General features: G+C 50.1%; 6 protein-coding genes across 6 annotated transcripts; 3 read left to right on the plus strand and 3 right to left on the minus strand.

Annotated features, from left to right (window-relative positions):
- Positions 1–1,049: 1,049 nt before the first annotated feature.
- On the plus strand, positions 1,050–4,676 carry N7446_001455 (Zn(II)2Cys6 transcription factor; the record flags this gene model as incomplete). Its single annotated transcript, XM_058510204.1, has 8 exons — positions 1,050–1,069; positions 1,120–1,341; positions 1,419–1,468; positions 1,527–1,838; positions 1,896–1,987; positions 2,043–2,091; positions 2,170–3,948; positions 4,006–4,676. The coding sequence occupies 8 exons, from the start codon at positions 1,050–1,052 to the stop codon at positions 4,674–4,676; spliced, it is 3,195 nt and encodes a 1,064-aa protein (XP_058375740.1).
- Positions 4,677–5,207: 531 nt separating this feature from the next.
- On the plus strand, positions 5,208–7,352 carry N7446_001456 (uncharacterized protein; the record flags this gene model as incomplete). The annotated part of the gene is made up of 1 exon (XM_058510205.1): positions 5,208–7,352. One exon carries the CDS (start codon positions 5,208–5,210, stop codon positions 7,350–7,352), a length of 2,145 nt encoding a protein of 714 aa, XP_058375741.1.
- An 813-nt stretch (positions 7,353–8,165) lies between these two features.
- N7446_001457 (RNA recognition motif domain-containing protein) lies at positions 8,166–8,943 on the minus strand (the record flags this gene model as incomplete). Its single annotated transcript, XM_058510206.1, has 4 exons — positions 8,166–8,358; positions 8,553–8,659; positions 8,726–8,798; positions 8,852–8,943. The coding sequence occupies 4 exons, from the start codon at positions 8,941–8,943 to the stop codon at positions 8,166–8,168; spliced, it is 465 nt and encodes a 154-aa protein (XP_058375742.1).
- Positions 8,944–9,326: 383 nt separating this feature from the next.
- N7446_001458 (thioredoxin family protein) lies at positions 9,327–9,861 on the plus strand (the record flags this gene model as incomplete). The annotated part of the gene is made up of 2 exons (XM_058510207.1): positions 9,327–9,514; positions 9,564–9,861. The coding sequence occupies 2 exons, from the start codon at positions 9,327–9,329 to the stop codon at positions 9,859–9,861; spliced, it is 486 nt and encodes a 161-aa protein (XP_058375743.1).
- A 429-nt stretch (positions 9,862–10,290) lies between these two features.
- On the minus strand, positions 10,291–12,172 carry N7446_001459 (multicopper oxidase; the record flags this gene model as incomplete). The annotated part of the gene is made up of 4 exons (XM_058510208.1): positions 10,291–10,882; positions 10,933–11,346; positions 11,399–11,873; positions 11,929–12,172. The coding sequence occupies 4 exons, from the start codon at positions 12,170–12,172 to the stop codon at positions 10,291–10,293; spliced, it is 1,725 nt and encodes a 574-aa protein (XP_058375744.1).
- A 1,203-nt stretch (positions 12,173–13,375) lies between these two features.
- Positions 13,376–15,913, minus strand: N7446_001460 (putative homeobox and C2H2 transcription factor; the record flags this gene model as incomplete). The annotated part of the gene is made up of 1 exon (XM_058510209.1): positions 13,376–15,913. One exon carries the CDS (start codon positions 15,911–15,913, stop codon positions 13,376–13,378), a length of 2,538 nt encoding a protein of 845 aa, XP_058375745.1.
- Positions 15,914–18,684: the final 2,771 nt, after the last annotated feature.

The following is an 18,684-nucleotide window of genomic DNA, read 5'->3' on the forward strand; positions in this document are numbered from 1 at the left end:
TTGATTCGCGTGCAATTTGCTAGGAGACGCGTTGGACTGGGGATTATAAATCAGCTGTGTTCACCGTTGCCCCGCGGAGCTTGAGATTGGTGTGGACGGTGGGTGGTTGGGTTTGTTGGGAGGAAATGGTGGCATTGAAGTACTTGCAGTGATTGCAGGGAGGATTTCCGAGGAACTCGGCACATAGATGTCAGTAAATGCATGAAGACTGGGGTTTGAACTTGGTTTGAATTAGCTGCACCTTGATTCCTTATCGCGTTTATCTGCGAGTTAATTCCACGGCGTATTTGGCTGAGGTGTAGATATTGCCACGCTTTATGCTATCTTTGTCTTGATATGTAGTGCGTGCCTATATGCTCTCCCCAAGCTCGGGCCGACTGCTATACCAAGCGGGACTTTATGCGACATCACATCAACCGGTTAAATGCATCGAACTTTCGATATAATTCCCGTTGGAGCTACTATAGAACTATATGCAATCTATATACATCGGTTGACAAGAGCCCCTTTTTTACAGAACAAGTACTCAAGCTATGAGCATCCAGCTTGCAACAATCTAAGCTTTGACAGAATGCGAACTAATGTACATATCGTTGACGTTTTGAGTTATGTATTCAACAGATGGTCCAGAAGGGAACGTGGGGTCTCGAGACACGGGCCCCCAGATCCCCCGGAGTTCAAACTCCGGGGACTCGGAGTTGATGCGACAAGACCTTATACGTAGCCCCCTATCTTAGAGTGTTGTATTCTAGGCTATTGTTGCCGAGACTATGACCAAAAGAATTAGACCTACAGTATATAGAACATCCTAACCCCCACGGGAACGTATGGATCGCCCCACCAGGGCAAATCCCATGACCGTCAGATCTTGTACAGGTTGTCCCTGAAGGCCTAAACGAGGTGGTTGCTGTTTTCGACTTAGCGGTCAAGACTCCTTTGGAAATTATCGTGAGATCTGGTGTGGCGTAGTACATCCCCTCTTCCCTCCCCAACTTCCTCTCGTCTTTATCCCTTGTCACTTGTAAACCGCATCTCATTTCGCCCACCTGATGCAGTTGTCGTCACCGAAGTCCGTCCTTCTTTCGTACGACCTCCTACGTCACTTCATCTGTGCAACAGTCAACCCTCGTCGTTGCAGCTGAATCACCGCGCGCCGACCGATCGCTCCCCCCGAACCTGGGACAAACATACAGATACCCAATGGGTCGGGACCACGGCTAATACCTGGCTCGCCATGAGCCCCCCTTCTCCCAAGAAGAGCGGCAATCCTCCACCGCGACAAATCCGCTTTGTCGCAACCGACGGCCAGCCGCAAACCAAGCGCCGCCGGGTCAACGCCGCGTACGTGAACCGCCCTGGCCCAATGTGATCTACTCGGCAACCTCCGAATACTGACATCACATGCGATCTACGTTTAGTTGTCTCACATGTCGCCGGCGCAAGATTCGATGTTCAGGCGAGCAACCAGGTAGGATGCGCCGAGTGTCCTAATTGAGATACCGTTGCTGATGGATATGTGAGGACAGTTTGCAAGACATGCTCTGATTATAAGCACACTTGTCTTGGATATACCGACTCGACCGCCCATCTGCGAACACAGTCCGATTCTACAACCCGTGCTCCGCCGAATCTGTCCGGTCAGAATGGATCTAGTGAGCGTGTTACCCGGGCTGTCGAGAGTTGTTCTCCGGAGCCGGTCCGGACAACCGTATCCAAGCCTGCGGTGGACAAGTCGCCTAAAGTGAAAGCGCCGGATGGAAAGGATGCCTCCAATCGGGAACCATCGCGAGTGAACAAAGAGCTGGATACACAAGTGGCTATTGACAGTCCACGGAGCAGTGAGTTAGAAAGGCAGCTCGGTTGCGGCTTAGTCCATACTGACTTGACACTTCTAGGAGGGACATCTGTGAGCTCAGGGAATCGCACCCATGTCCCATACTTTCGATACTTTGGACCGACAGCGATCGTGCCCGGCTTTAAGCAAATGGTTTGCATTCCTCTTTGGCTATGTACAGCGTAACAGTCCTCTAATATATGCTCAGGTCGTACAAGTTCGAGGCTCTCGCAAGAGTAATGCTTCCGTGTCTTCCGGTAAGTCATCAAGCTATTCGACCACACAGTCAGGTACATACATGCCCCGGGACCACTGTCGCTAACACTGACCTATAGATTCTCTTTCTCCTCTTCGGAGCCCCAAGCCTTCCGGTATCACAATTGGACCCTCGGCCCCGATAGCAGAGAACCTTGATAATCGCGACGCAAATACGATCCCGTTCTACGACCGAGATGATACGCTGCCTGTTTCGAACCTTGTGTCCCATTTATGCGATCTCTTCTTCGCCCATTTGGGTTGCAGTTTTCCGTTCCTACAGCGCGACAGATTCCTTCAAGACCTCAAAGACAAAAGAGTTGATACCATGTTGGTAGATGCGGTGTGTGCACTGGCTGCAAGATTCTCACCACACCCATTACTTGGACCACCGCAGGCCCAGCCTATCGATAATTCGCAGCCACCACTAGACGACAAAAAATGGGACCGGGGTCTTCCCTTTGGTCACCGAGCAATGAGCGCCTTGGTGGATTCATTGCCTTGTCCGACTCTTTCCGCCGTCCAAGCTTGCCTATTACTGGCATATGAACAGTTTGGGTCGAATCATGATAGTGGCCTGTGGATGTATCTCGGGATATCGATTCGGATGGCTCAGGACCTTGGTTTGCAAAAGTTCCAAGGCCTAAAACACAGCTATGGCCAGAGAGGAGTCACACCAAGCGAAGTTATGACCGGACATGCTGGGAAATTAAGGGAAGATCAATACGATGACCTTGATGTGCACCATACTCCGAAGACGACGCCAAAGCCTCTGAGTTCGGAACGGGCTCGAGAACGGGAACGTGTTGATTCGTTCTGGAGTATCTTCTTCCTGGACAGAGTAATCTCGTCGGGCACCGGACGACCGGTGACATTACGCGATGAGGATATTGAGCTCTGCTTTCCTCTTCAATCTGAATCTCAACTACCGAACGGGTGGCCTGCACCGTTCCCGCCGCTTATCCGTATCATTCACCTCTACGGGCGAGTGACCGATCTTATCAACGGGATTCAGGATGTTAAGCGCGTCACACCGGATACCCTCAAGATGCTTGCTGGGATGGAAAGCGACCTTACTGGTATCTACCAACGTCTATCTCCACGGCTTTATTTCAACGCGGCCAATTTCCAGGCCTATGTCAAGGCCAAGGAAGGGACTAATTTCATCCTTCTTCACTTCTGGTTCCACACGCTTATCGTCCTGCTGCACCAGCCGACACTTTTGAACTCCTTCGGCGGGACAATCCAACATCTCTACCCCAACAGTCGAGAACTGTCCATGTCATCGGCCAAGACCATCGCGGATATTCTTTCTTTCTCAGAGCTCATCGATGGTAAAAGTTTTATTGGTAACCCCTTTACGAGTCAGCCGATGTACATTGCGGCTTGTGCGTTCCTCATGGAGAGTGCATATTACACATCTCCTTCGTCGAACTCTGGCTCGCCTCCACCGCAACCATTATTGACGAACCAGTCCAGCGGATTTGTGATGCCTACCATGGAATCATCCAATGGAACAGAAAGAAAGTCCACTCAAAAGCATATCCTGCTAGCTTCTGCTGCCAAGGAGAACTATCAACGATGCTACAAGGCCCTGAAAGCACTTAATACGTACTGGGAAGGTACAGGATATATACTGACAGTACTGGATCAGAAGGCCAAGGGAATCGTCGATCCTCTCCTTTATACCGTGGAAGATATGGAGAACGCCGATGGGTTCGCTCCAGGACAGCCTCTCGGGTCGGGGCCTTGGCGGGCAGGCAAAACGTCGGCAGATTCTAGCTTTGATCCGGAAAGAGCAGGCTTGGCTGACATCTCATCGGATGAAAGGCGGTCACCACTTATTGATCCAAGTCAAGGTATGTTTATATACCAATGCTGTTATGGAATACTCACTAACTGACTCTGGCATTCAGCAATCGGATGGGCGCTTGCAGGAGCCACGGGCTCTGCTCAGCCAAATTTGAGCTTGCTTTATCAGATGCCCACGACTCAGAATGAACATCCTCCCAATAAGCAAACATACTCATCCCGATACAGCCACAGCTACCCTATCCTCTCTCCAAATGCCGGAGAAGGGCCCAGCTCCTATGCCCGACCTCTCGCCCAACCGCAGGGCCTTGAAAAGCACACATCAACCCTCACAACACCGAACCCCAAATACTCGCATGTTCCATCCCCAAGCCTCGGCAATGAACCCTACTATATGAACATGGATCCGTCATACCCAGAATCAAGCACTCAAACAGCAAGACCGCTCTTCCCCAACCTCCCATCGTCCCAAATGGAACCACAACCCTCCTACAACTACTCCATACCTCCCACGACCGCAGAACACCCAAGCAGAAATCACATGGGCTCTCGCGGCCCTGATCTCCCTCCGACGATGAATACGGATAACGGGATGATGATTGGAACGCACGACGTTGATATGAACTCCCTCCATCACCAGGACTCATTCCCTTTTGCAAATGGCGAGATTATACCCTGGCTGGAGTATCTCCCACAAGATGTCCTCAGCTTCTTTGGCGATCATCAAAATTATCCCCTCATGAGCCCTGACGACGCGACACCACGACCTCCGTAATGTTTGATGTTTATCTCTCGTATATATTTCTGTATTTTTGGCGGGTTTGCATTTCTTTGTGTTCAGCGATCGACTTGTGCTTATTTTTATCCCGAATTTTGGAAGGATGCATGCTTTTTCTGGCGTCTAGTGATGATATCCTTGGGCAACACTAGATCTCCTTGGTTTTATATTTATATTTTCGCTTCGATTCTCATCTACAACCAACTCGGTCTCAGCGCAGCTGACTCGACTTCTTGAGTATTGAGCTTATATGACACGTGGAAGCTATACATGGATGTATTAATTATATTGTACTATGAACGTGGAGATAGCTGGTGGCTTGATGATCGACCTGTCATCCGTCGATCCGTTGCCCTGCACAACGGGGCGGTGAGCCATCGTCAACAGTGTCCAACGTTAACCCCCAACGTTCACATTCACGACATGCAGTGGAATCTTGTTTCACTGGCACTGGCTGTGTAGTTCTCTAAACCGTACACAGAAAGTGGACTATCTCACACTCCCGCAGCCGCAGTGTATGACAATCCTATGGCACGGTTAAATGACGATAGTCAACACGACGCATCAACAGACATCCTAAGCCCGCAACCATTCACCCCTCAAGGCAAAGGCTTCCTCGTTTCGTCGCTCGAATCAAAACACAGCAATGCCCAAATGTCCAACCACGATTATGAATACAACTCCTCATCATCCTCAACCCGCCACTCAACAAGCGACGTCTTCGGCCATGAAATGGACGAGGAGCTAGAACACCTCAAGTCTAGAGCCTCGAGTCGCTCATCGCTATCTTCCATCCCGGCTTCCGTCCTTATCCACCCAGTCGACCGCATAAAGCAAATGAAACAAATGCCCGACATGGATATTCACGAGAAGATCGCCGGCTATAACAATAGGGAAGAGTCGGAGGCTAGCTTTGGTGATTTCAACGAGGTCCCTGCTAATATTCGCACTATCCGACAGCGCGAAGCGGCATTCCGGAAACCGAGCTCCGTTAGAGCTTTACAGATGCATACAGAAGACGAGGCTGATGATGATGACTACTTGACGCCGCCGCGCCGACGGGCAGGTCTACGCTCGCCAGGCTCTTCCCCCTTGAAGCGTTCCCCATACTACTCACCTAATGGGTCTCAGAGCAAGCCGAAAGCCAAGAAGGAGAGGGAGCGAGAGAAGGAAAAAGAGAAAGAGAAAGAATTCCCTCTGGTCCTCCTACACTGCACCATACTTTCACCATCAATTCCCGTCCCCGGAGCCACAGACCCCCGAAACCAAGATATTCTCGAAGAAACCCTACCACCAGAATACTGGAAGCGATGGCGGCGACTCCAAGATCGAGTCGGATCAGGCGTTCTCCGCGATAGAGGCGTCCTAATCTCGCACCCAGAAGACCTATACGACATGCTCGAAGAAAGACTCCTAGAAAGCCTAGAGCTGCAACGTCCCCGCCTGCAAAACGGGCACTTCCTCGGCCGCGAGGAAAACGACACAGCCTCCGAACGCGAGATGTCCGATGTCGGCGAAAGCGAAACAGACGGCGAACAAGGCGACGCCTGTCCAGACTGCGGCAGCCACGTCCGACACGGCGACAGCAACCGCAAATGGGAGATCCGCGTCTTCGCCGCGAATGGGCTCTTGCGCGCGGGTGCGTGGGCTGCTGCGTGGCGCGATATGGAGAAGGTCGATGTCGAGGTTGGGCTTTGGTTGCCGTCTGATGTGCGGCGTGCTTTGGAACGACGGTTGGGCGAGGAGTCGATGGCTCTTACGCATACGCATGGCAGATCTATGTCTATGTCTATGTCTACGCCACAGATGGGATCGCCTTCGCTGCTTGATGCTGATAATCGGGTTATTCCCGAGATGATGCAGTCGCCTATGCCTGGGTATGTGCGTATGGTTTCTGATGCTGGGTCTTTCCAATCGGAGGCTGTGCTTTCTCGACAGGCTCTTCTTGAAGGCCGGAGGGATTCTGTGTCGGAGTTCCGGCATGAGAAGGTGGAGCGGCGGCAGCAGGGGCAGCAGCAGGGGGAGCATCAGGTTGCGTTGAGGGTTCTCATAGTTAATTACCTCCGTGTCCTTGCTGCTGACCGGCGCAACGTTGCGCTTGTTTTGTTAAGTGTCCTCGTGGCTTTTCTTGCCATTGGCTCCGTTCAGCAGCAGTTGCCGCCGTCTTTTGATACCCGTCCCTTGCCCCGGGATTTGGGGTATGATGTGCTGGAGCCTATGGTCGTATCCAGTACCAGCGTTGCTTTGGCGCCTTCTGTTCCCGTTGCGAGCTCGATTGCTCCTATACCGACTGTTGACTCTACGCCTCGTACTGGAGACTTGGACGAAGATAAGTCTTTGTCATCTGAGACGCCGAAGCCGGTTACTTCCTCTGTTGAACCGTTTGCGCCCACGGAGGCCGCAGAGACCTTCGCAGCACCCGAGGTGCTGGAGACACCTGAACCCGAAGGTGAAGAGCTCCCGGAATCATCTAAGTCTTCTCTCAATTCTGCTGGAACTTCCGTTGCGCCCACTGAGTCTTCCGAAGTTGTGGACGAGGCCCAGGTACTCGAGACCGCTCAATCTGAAATCGAAGACACGGAGGAACCCACTTCGCCTTCGACCGACTCTGTTGAACCCCCGCCGCATCTGTCGAGCCGACGGGCCCACCTCAGTCCCAATCAGAGGAACTAGAGGAGGATGATGCCCTCGTTGACTCTATCCGGTTTTCTGCAGTATCAGAAGAGCCAGAGACCGCGACTGAACCCCCGACATCGGAAAGCAACCAATCCGAGTCCGATATCCAAGAAGAACTCTCTTGAAAGTGAAACCAACCTCACGACCATGACTGAAATGACATACAGCGATATGCTTGGAATTTATACGTTTTTCAATTTTGGCGTCTGTTGATTTAGCCATAGCCTCTCCTTTGATATGATTTATGTATTTGCGCCGGAGAAGTGGATCTGGATCTATTAGCGAGTCTAGCTTCAAACAATTAAATCTATGTTCCTGTAAGAGAACTCCAATTATAGTGCGTGGGGACATTTTCTCCACTTTGCCCCGGGGGGTCCTCCAGGGCTCCTCTCGCTTAGCCCCATAGATTAGATGCAGTGTCTAAGATATTACAAAATTACAATTGTACATGTAAATTACAGGTCTACTCTGGAGAAATGCGAAATGAAATAACCTCGAAGAATTGCGATTTTCAGAGTACGGATATTCACACGGGTATCACTTGTGTCTCAGCCCAGCTTGGGATCACCAAAAAAGGCGGGGCAAGGCAAAATAATAAATTGAGCCCTCTACATCCCGCACAATGTAGATCAGGAACCCAAAAAAGAAAAAAATCCGGATCGGCTCATCGATTAGTCGTAACAGTCGTTGAGAGTAACAAGTTCGATTTTGTAGGCATTCACAAAGGGGGAGGGGGTGGGATCATGGGATCAGTTTTCCCAAAGACCATGAAAGAGTCACAGGTCACAGGAAGTGCAAGTCAGGGATCCTTTAGTAACCACCGTTACCACCGCCGTAGCCGCCCTGCTGGTAGCCACCCTGCTGCTGGTAACCACCGCCGTAGCCACCGTTACCGCCACCGTAACCGCCACGGCCACCGCCGAAGCCGCCGAAGCCACCACGGCCACCGCCGCCGGCGCCACGCTCAGTAGCCTTGTCAACACGGATGCGACGACCGTCGAACCTGGAAGAGAGTTGTCAGTAAAGGGTCTTTCTCAGAGCTGGATTGGATGGAGCATTGAAGGGAGTAGCCAGGCGCTCTTTCGAGCGCGACAGGACAGAATTGGGAATTGGAAGGGAAGCAACATAACAGAAGGTAACGGACACCAGCCAAGCAGCCAGGATCAGGAAAGGGGAAAAAGGGGAATCGCAGCTTACTCCTGGTCGTTCATGGCGTTCATAGCGTTGGTAGCCTCATCATCGGTAGTGTAGCGCACGAAACCGAAACCACGGCTGCGGCCGGTATCGCGGTCCTTGACGACGGTCTAGAAACAAAAAAAGTCAGATTGGACGCCATCGGGCGGTCAGAGGGGCAGAAAGAGTCCACTTACAGCCTCCTCAACGACACCGAATTCCTCGAAGCGCTGGCGCAGAGACTGGTCGTCTGTGCCCCAGGAGAGACCGCTGGAAACGGAAAACGGTCAGTAATCGCATCGATAACGTGGAAATTAACTTACCCGATGAAAAGCTTAGACATGTTGATAAAAGTGAGTGGGTTGGATGAAGGAAGAGACAGGAGGTTGGGGGGTGTTAGTGTGAAGAGGGGCATAGCCGAGTTGGATCTTAAATACGGCCTTCACCCCGGGCCGGAACAACATCTGGCCATGTCACGAGTCCTGATTTTTCAGGCGAATTTTATTTTTTGTTTCCTTTGTTTCGTTTGTATATCCATTGTAGCTTCGTTGCTTTCGTGTGATATTGGCTGGGAGGTGATGCTCGGTATCACCGTCGATCCGAGCTCCCCGTGGAGTATATCCCCGTCGCCCATTCCATGGGGCTGACAATGAGGCTACAGAATACCTGGCCAGATTCATCATTGATCATTGTGATATCGCATAACTCGTAGCACAACGTGGCAATGTACACATGTATACAGCATGTACTCTATACATGTGTACCCCGTACCCCGTACCTGGAGATCAGAGACTAAACATGTCACCGGCGCCATCTTTCTCCGCCCCTCCGATCTACATCACCCCACCTTTCTTCTATAAAATCGCCGATTTGACAACTCCTCACTCTTCCCTCTACCACCATTTCTCAATCCAATCCTCATCTCAAATCACAACTGCTCATACATCCCATCACATCACCAACATGCCCGTCATCTCAATCACGAGGTATGCAGATCAGCCCCCACTTACCAAAAGAGGTACTAATCCCCACCAGCGTGGCCGAGTTCATGGACAAGGTCCTGGGCTCCGAGGAACCCGCCATCGTGGACTGTTTCGCGGAATGGTGTGGTCCATGCAAAGCCATCGCGCCTAAGGTCGAGCAGTGGAGTGAGCAATACCCCCAAGTCAACTTCTACACCTTCGATGTAGACAAGGTCCCCGATCTTTCGAACGAGCTTGGTGTGAGAGCAATGCCTACTTTCATGCTCTTCAAGGGTGGCCAGAAGATCACTGAGGTTGTTGGTGCTTCTCCTCCGGCCATTGAGCAAGGTATCCAGTCTCTCATTGCTTAAGGGATGATGTTGTCACTCCGGAACTCTACTGAGCTCTGAGTTCCTTACTTTTTTAATGAGATCATATGAAATGCCCTTAACAAATGTGCGTTGCAGCATTGGTCTGGTTTCTCAGTGCGGTGTTCCCTGTAATGTGGTGAAGTCATCGATGAAGTGCTCCGGTACCCACCCTTCTCCAGCCCTAATTACGGTCACTTTACGGTACGTGAAGGGAAGTCAACGACGAGTAGGAACGAATAATCATTCTCCCATAATCCACCAACTTTATACTACGCAATGCCAAAAACTATATGCTAATATCAAACTCAAATGCTGCTTGCTCAATAAACATCTCCTTAAACCCGAATTGTCGTTCACATCTTGTCAATGCATCGGTCACATATACATTCCCGGACTCACCAAATGTAGTCCCAGCCAACCGTCGTTAATCTAAGCGCCATTGCCATTCAAATAGATCGGCGGGACAGTAGGCCAAGCATCAACCCCATCTAACATAGCCAACGCCATACCCCCACTCTGATGAACCTGAATATGACAATGCACCAGGAAAGCCCCAGGGTTAACAACCTGATACCGAATCGCCAACCAAGTCGGGCCCTGCGTAGCTGGCGGTGTATTCGACGTATCGCGATACTGCGGCGTAAGCAGATTGAAGTTCCCAGGGATAGCCTGGACAGCCTGCGCAACAGAGGTATAATTGAATATCCCGCTCCCCTGCCCGATGATGAAATGCTTATTTGAATGTTTGTGGATTGGATGTGGAGGCTGGACGGGTGTGACGACTTGGATGATGAGATCGACCCAGGTATTGTTGTTTGTTCTGATGACTAGGTTGCTGGGGATTGAGCTCTGGTTGAAGAGGAGGGGCTGGGATTCTTCTAGTTCGAGGCCATAGCTACCGTTTCCTAAAGTCCAGCGGTATGAGGCGCCGAAACGTTCGACGTTTAGGAAGAAGGTTTGGGCGACGCTTGTTGAGGGGACGAGGACAGGGAAGGGGTGACAATGGATTCGTTGAGAAAGACTGTTTCTGTTGTGGCGTTTTGGTTGTTTATTGTTATCCATGGGTTGGACGTTCTGTTCAGTTGCGATGTGCCTTGGTATCGGAGGATTGCAGTTGTGTTGAGGATTTGTTGGACGCTGGCGCTGACGAGGCGGACCGTGTAGTCTCCTCTTGGTTGGGTGAGTGGGACTAGCACTGAGTAGCGGTTGGAATTTGGTATTGTGAGGGCTTTCACTTGGACTGGGCGGATGTATCGTCCGTCGATGGCGTATACCCACATGACATGCTCGTCGACTGAGAAGGTGAGTTCCAGGACGCCTGATGCACTGGTCAGATCCCAGCTTACGAATTGCTGGGATGCATTGACGTTGAAGATCTCTTGGGGTCCCTGAGATGGCGTGCAGCCGGAGAACATCGTGGGAAGAATGGCACTGTAGTTGTGCGGGAAATTCCCCTGCGCAGAGGTGAGGTTTGGAGGGAAGCATCTGTGATCATGGTCAGTATTCCAGATCACCACTTTCACGCTGATCAACTAACGCCATATCCGTCAAACTCTCATTCCTCAACGCCCGCCTTTGAGCTTCCGTCGTCAAAGAATCAATCTGCGTGCGCGGAAGACAGGTAACAGACCCCTTGCCATTAATGAGCAAAGCATTAGCACAATAAGAATCAACCCCAGATGCCACTTCGGCACTCCAGATCTGTTCCGAGGTAAGAAGCCGCCAGTCCGAAAGCAAAACAGAGCAACCATTCCTTTCGGCATTTATTATAGCATTGAGTTGACTGGTATTGTTCGTAATCAGGCTGAATGGTTTTGTCACAGAGGCCAATGGAGTGATATAGATTGGACCGTAAAGCCCATCTTCGAGTGAACCGCGGTGATGCGCATGGTAGAAGTATGCTCCGTATTGAGCTGCTGTCCATCTATAGAGGAAGGTAGTGTTTGGCGAGATTGACCTCTGCGAGACCCCGGGGACACCGTCGGACCAGGGGGTTCCAATCTGTTCGATTCCTATAACTGATTAGTACTTTTTCACAGCAAGCATATAAAGAAATTAGACACATACCGTGGAAGTGAACGGTAGTATTAAACGGACAGCGGTTATCAACAAAAAACTGGACATTGTCGCCTTGATTGATATTAAGTGGAGGACCAGGATACTGGCCATTCATGGCAATAACCGGCCTGACAACGCCGGCAACGGTTTTATTCGTCCATGTCAAAGTGATCGGGAAGAACACCGTGGCCGCAGTCGCCCATTGGCTAAGACATAGAAGTATAACGGAAAGGCTTCCAATGGAGAGATTCATAGTTATTGATGTAGGTTAAACTTTCAAGCTTTGTATAGACTGGAAGGTCTGCTGTATAGGCCATACTCTCCTCGGCCTGCTCATCGTTTTATACGAGTCCGCAGACTCATAAGACACTATGTGAGCATATGCATCTCAATCCCGCCTGAGGGTCCTCCGTGCAGACTATCACATTGAATGCAGATTGTCCATGGAGCGGCTTGTTTGCGAGCTCGTAAAAACGCCAGAGTAGGGTGATGCTTCCTAGTGTTTTCTTCCGTGGCCATAGCAACCTCTCAGAGGTGGGAAGATGAGAGTAGTCTATTCGAGCATCAATATATTGTTCGGCGATCGCGGATTCTCACTTGCGACTAAGCCAATCATGTCAAGCAGCAAACCCTTGGTGGCCGCTCAGGACCCTCTCGTTTCTGGCAAGGGATCCAATTCGTAAACGAATGACCAATTCGATCAATGAAGGGGCTGTCAAGATGTCCATACAGCCATCGGGGAGATAATACTCCCGAGCGCTAAAGTGGCAGTGCCTGAAGCATAAGCCTGCGAGTGATGTGGGTTGAGCCGTCTCAACAGCTCCGGGGGTGATCTCATAGCCCTAAGTCAGATCCAAAGTGGGGGCTTTTATGCCTCGGCATGGTGCGGAGTTGTGTAGAGCCCAATGATGCACGATGGATTTCAAGGCTCCGTAGCCATGGGGAGCGCCTGACTCAGGTCGGGACCTTAGTGGATTGCATGTCAGACCGACGCGAACCAATGTTATGGTTAGTAACAAAGAAATCTCAGTATCGATAATTGTGGCTTGTGACTCAACCAGTCATAGTCCCGATTAATTAAAGCGGGTTCGGCAGAAGGCCTTAATCCGGGCTTAGCATGAACGCCACGTGCCTGGAAATGCATCAAGGTACGCAATTCTCAGGATAAATCAGAAGACAGAATCATTCACAAGGCTGGCTGACGTGTGTACAAGGGAGATGGAGGGAGTTGGGTTGAAAATTGAACTACCCTCCACGCCTCCACGAGGATGAGACGTGAGAGCCTGGACTGAACTGAGAGAAACTAAATGCGTATTTATTTGTAGTATTATCGCCAGCATGATTAATATCAAATTATATGCCATGAAAATGAAATGAACCAAGCAAATTCGTAACAAGTAACTTTTACTTGCCATGCACAACTCTGCACGGATCAAAATATTTGCCATCATAGATATCAAAAGTGGCCTTGTCGATTGAGAAACCCAGAGAGGTCAGGCTTGGATGCATCTGAAGCAGGGGCGTGGCCCTCTTTGGGATTGAAGATACCAACCGGATCTGAAGTGGGTTGGCCAAGCATATCTGAGTTTGGCCACCCCTGTTCCCCAACCGCTCTGTGGCCATCATCCTCATCTAAATGCATGCCTTCAAGATCATCAGGGTTGATTTTACCATAGCTATCATTCAGTTGTTGGAGGAACTCCGGGTCGAACCCCATTTGAACCAAAGGATCAGAGGACCCTTCTCTTGGCATAGACGAAGTGGTTGGAAGGCTGGTCGGAAGACTGGTTGGCACACTACTGCCCCAATCCGTGGCAAATGATGGATCCGCACCGGCTGATATCATCCCTGCACTACCAGCGTAGCTGCCCGAGAGACTTCCCCCACGGCTAGGCCCGGCGGATGAAAAACCAGTTCCGGGAAAGGCGGGGCTGCGGAGGCTCGGGCTAGAGACTGCAGGGCTATATAGGCCACCTCGACATACTGTTCGCGCGAGGACATTCATCTCCCGGGGTGGGGCCCGCAGGCCGCCATGCATCGCAAATGGAGGTTGCATGCCTAGGTCGTCGAATTGGATCGTATCATTTTGTACAGCTGTCTCCAGCCCGCAATCACGTTTGAGAACACTCAACCACACAATGTTGTCTGCGCAGGTTTGGTTCCAAGGGTCATCGCATCCATAAATGACACGACGGGCTTCTTCTTGGATCATCGAGTCGGACGGAACCACACCTTGTGACTTCTGGTTATGAATGTACGCAGCAAGTTCTTGCGAGAGACGGTCGTAGCAGTTGGCATCATTGGGGACGGGGAGCTGAGGTGAGGTGCCGTCGCCCTGGGCTTGCTGTGTGGTCCATGGATCAGGACTCCTCCATTCATAGTCAATCATGTATGGCGGGATTGCATTTTCCACGCGAGCTTGAATTAAAGGCTCAAAGCCCCAGTCCCCTTGCCAGTGAGCCATCACAGCACCGTTCTTGAAGTGACCCGCCAGATGATCGACTCGATCTTTCCAGGTCTGGAAAATAGAGCCACAGAAGCCGCAGCGAGATTTGATCTCTGTGATACTACTTTGCCATTTATCCATGCACGATTGGAACTTGGCATTGTGCATCAAGCGAAGGTGTTGGTTCAGATGATCCTTCCGATAGAATGTCCTTTCTTGCACAGTCTTCTCCTGGCAGCTGATGAAGTTATGAGTTTCTAGGTGTTCTCCATCTGGGTTAGCTGCCGAGCAGAAGACGCAAAGAGGTATACCATTCTGTTCAACTACTCCACCGTGAGGAGAGCATGTCCATTTATCCAGGATAAGGTGCATAGACTTTTCGTGTCGTTGCCAATCATACTTGGCAGGGAAGGAGTCAGTGCAAAATGTGCATTGAAATGGACGAGCGGATTTAGCCTTGGAATGGGCCAATGTGTTGACAGGTACCGAGGCCTTACGGCGACGGCGACGTTCTTTACGATCCATTGAGCCGAATGAATGCGAGGATCGATGAGAGAATGCCGAAGCAAAAGAGAGATCAGAGAGAGATGACCGACTAGTATCCAGACTACTGGCAGAGGCGGTGCGCAGTTTATGTTCGGAGCTGGCATGGCTTGACTCATTGGTACTGGACCCAGGGCGACGGGGCCTCACGTGACCAGATGGGGCCCGGCGTGGACGCGAGGGATCAAACGGGGGATTTGCCAAGGCACGGTTAATATCGCTGATCGTAGCAGGTTCGTTCTCGGGAGGAGAGTATTTCCAACGCTCCAGAGGTGTCATGAGAGATACGTCGACGGATTGTTTCTTGGGAATATCCACAGCGCCGGGAACAGGAGTGTTATCGGTCGAAGAACGCACTTTGCCGCGTCGTCTGGCGTTTGCTAGCCAATTGGAAATCTGCGTTCGGGTCAAACCAGTGTCTTGTTTGAGATCATCTTTCTCCTGTTCAGTAGGATAGGGATTCTCGTTGTGATCTCGCAGCCAGCTCTTCAGGATACTGATTGCCTTTCGAGAAAATCGAGGACTATTTTTCCGAGAACGTGCATCAGGATCATCGGCATATGCACCATATGAGACGGATTTGAGAGCTTTCTTTCCTGTGAGGCTGCCCGTAGGGACGTAGGCGTTTTCGGACACACTGTGTAGGGTCTGAAGGAACTTGCCAGGCGTTTTGGCATGTGTGAAACTGCATTCGCGGTAGAGGGAGATACAGCAAGTACAGCCATTTTGCATCACACCACGCTTGGCAACAAAGCAGTCCAGTCCCATTCGGCGACAGAAGTCGCATGGTTCCTGGGCGCGGAACATGGGGTACACCCCGTCGGGGGCAATGGCTTGTCCGACATACAGATCAGGGAACTCTAATGGCTGATCTCGGGCCAGCGAGTTGAAATTGGCTGCTTGTTCCTCGGCTTCATCAAGCTCAATATCGACTGAAGCGACGTCGTCGTCTTGCTGGTTAGAGCCATGAGCTGACGACGCGCCCTCGAAATCGAAATACTCCATGCTGTAATGTGCAATTTCAACAAACTCCTGCACCGAGACGAACAGGAATTAAAAAATTGCAGGGAAATGGAGGATGGAAGGTGGAAGAATCGGTCTGCTGAAAACTGCCCGAAACCGCACCTTGGGTCTGGGGTAGAAAGGGAGGAATAGTGGAGCACAACGATTGACCTAAGATTCGGGGGCCGCTGGGAACGCAGATTTTGTGGCTTTAGAGCATGATCATGTGGAACCCCAAGCACATTCGTATCCGCATATGAACTTCGGCATTGCCGGCCAACAATGAGCAGACGGAGAAGAGCAGCAAGTCCGAGAATGATGGAGCGTGCAGCGCGCCCTTTCAATGACAGCGCCAAGCCTATTCAGGACTAGCGTCAGCGCACGCCAAGGCCCCGATCAGGCAGGAATGTGTCATCGCGATATCGGACTTCGACAGTACGGAGTATGCAGTTTGCTTATTTTAGCTTATACTATAGGTCAATTCTTATAATCCTTTGTCTTTCCTACCTTCCATCATATGAATATAACCGGGTATAAGTCTGGGACAATATCCTGCCTCGGGCTATACTCTTTCTATCTTGCGAATACGAGATCACACGAGCGACTTACCTTTTATCACCTCCGTGCTATTCTTGTCCCGGGACGTCATCCGTAAACTTTCGATGAGGTTTGTCGGGTTAACTGGTTCGGCTAAAACGCTTCGACATATATCAGATCAAACCCCAAACGTGTGAGTGGGCCTAAAACATAAACATCCAAGTAGTTGACATTCATAAGCTAGGGTATTTCCTATGTTGGTGAACCCGGTCGAGCCATTTTCTTACCTGCACACGAACGCCAAATGGATTCCTGTATCTTTACGAAGTCTGCGATCATTTGGAGCTAGTTTATCGTTTACAACAGTACTACCAAAGACTAAGTACACCAGCAGTAGGTTGAGTATCTAACTTGTCCGATTTTACGGGCAGATAGACGGTTGCATTCGAGCATAGTAGATCAAGGTCTTTGAGATATTCTAACAAGCAACTAGATTCAGACTAACCTAATAAGTTACTAATAAACGAAACTAATGACCACCACCTTTGCAAGAAGTAAAACAACAAAAACAAAAGACCGAAACAGAGAAAAATGATGAAAACATGCTGTAATCAGAGGAAATCGTCATCGACCTTTCTCTTCCAACATGTAAATTGTAAACGCACCCGAAGCCCTTTCATACAAAAGAGCCTATCAAACACGAGTTCATTCAAATACTCTTGCGTACTTTCGAGAGTCATGTCTCTCCCGCACGAGCTTCCCCCCTCACTTTGGTTCTCGTATAGAGGAAAAGCCCAAAGCACACAGATAGGGAACAGAAGGAAGTAACATGGATTATTCCTGTATGTTGAGCCATTTAGCGCCGAATCCCCCGCTTGTCTATCTGTGCAGCCCAAGCATTGAAAGTACCAGTAAGCCTTTCGTCTTCTTTCAATACTTTTTTGCCTCCCTTTTTCTCTGCGCAGTCTCCTCCTTATGAGTCTCAGTGGACTTTAGATTGTCGTATGTCTGAGGTTACTTATGGGGAAAGCGCTCTCCAGCTTTTACAGCCCTACAGATGTAAGGTTAGCCATGTATTTCTCCTCCCTTTTATCAGGGGGTATATTACTTGTTCATCCTTATGGCCATGTCGATTCCTGCCTATATCTGGGAATCTTGAGATATGGTGGGTGTATTGTTCTACCAATTGAGATGGCCGATACGGCAGCAATTGCTGCTTCCTCGCTCACATCATCCTCATCAGACAGCCCCTTCGTAGTATAGGTAGTCCTTATTCACATAGGGTGCGTACAGAGTTGCTTCACAAAAGGGTCACAATATACGTGTTCCTGTTAAGGGTTACAGACTGAGTGCGCACGATTCTGAAGTTCTGGGTGACCTTTAAGGAAGCCTTCTCCCTGAGCTCTCCGATTGAAGATCTCCGTTGTGCTGGGACTTTTTTGATGTCGGAGTCAAAGTAACTCGGTAGTGGTCCGCGGGCAACTTGGTATAGGTACTCCGGCTGTCAAACCTCGCACGCAAATTCTGAGCACGTTTTTCTCGGCTTCGAGTCACTATCCATATCTAAAACAAATCCAAATACAGATATTATATAATCAAGAGACGAGAGAATGCAATTGTGATGAAGGAAATCAATTTTTTCGGAAAATAATAGCAAACTGTTATACAGGAAAACGAGCAGCGAGACATCTCACGATTTTTGTTTACATTACCAAAGAAAGTTCCACGAGGTTTGCTCCAGTCTCACCACTACCTTGGCTCTGACAGATATGTACCAAGGGGTATAAATCAAAATCGCAACGCAATATAGGTGCCAAAGAAAAAGCCGCATATATAGAACTCCCACAGCACGCGAACCAGAAGTATGGTTAAGCGATAATGCATTGGGAATACAATTACTGCTGAGACCTAATAGGGTTTAGTGAACGTAGGTAGCGTCCGAACGCTCAACATGGGGGTCCTTTTAGTGATACCCAAGAAATATTACGGCATCCCTAAGACGGTTTGGTAAGAGGTGGTCCGAATAGTACAAACGTGGTTCCTTTAAGAATTTCCCTTTAGCTAAAAATAAGGTATAAAGATCCTGACCCCATGTCCCTGTGGATTCCTCTAGCACCCTCTGTGATTGAAAGTTAAACTTGCCATTTGATGACTAGATAACATGTTGCCTCATCGAACAATAAATGAACGTAAACCTTCACCAAGGCCTGCGTGTAGCTATTTGCGTACCACCCCTG

Source organism: Penicillium canescens (genome assembly GCF_028828765.1).
Source record: "Penicillium canescens strain IBT 15451 chromosome Unknown utg000002l_segment0_segment0, whole genome shotgun sequence".
NCBI lineage: Eukaryota > Fungi > Ascomycota > Eurotiomycetes > Eurotiales > Aspergillaceae > Penicillium > Penicillium canescens.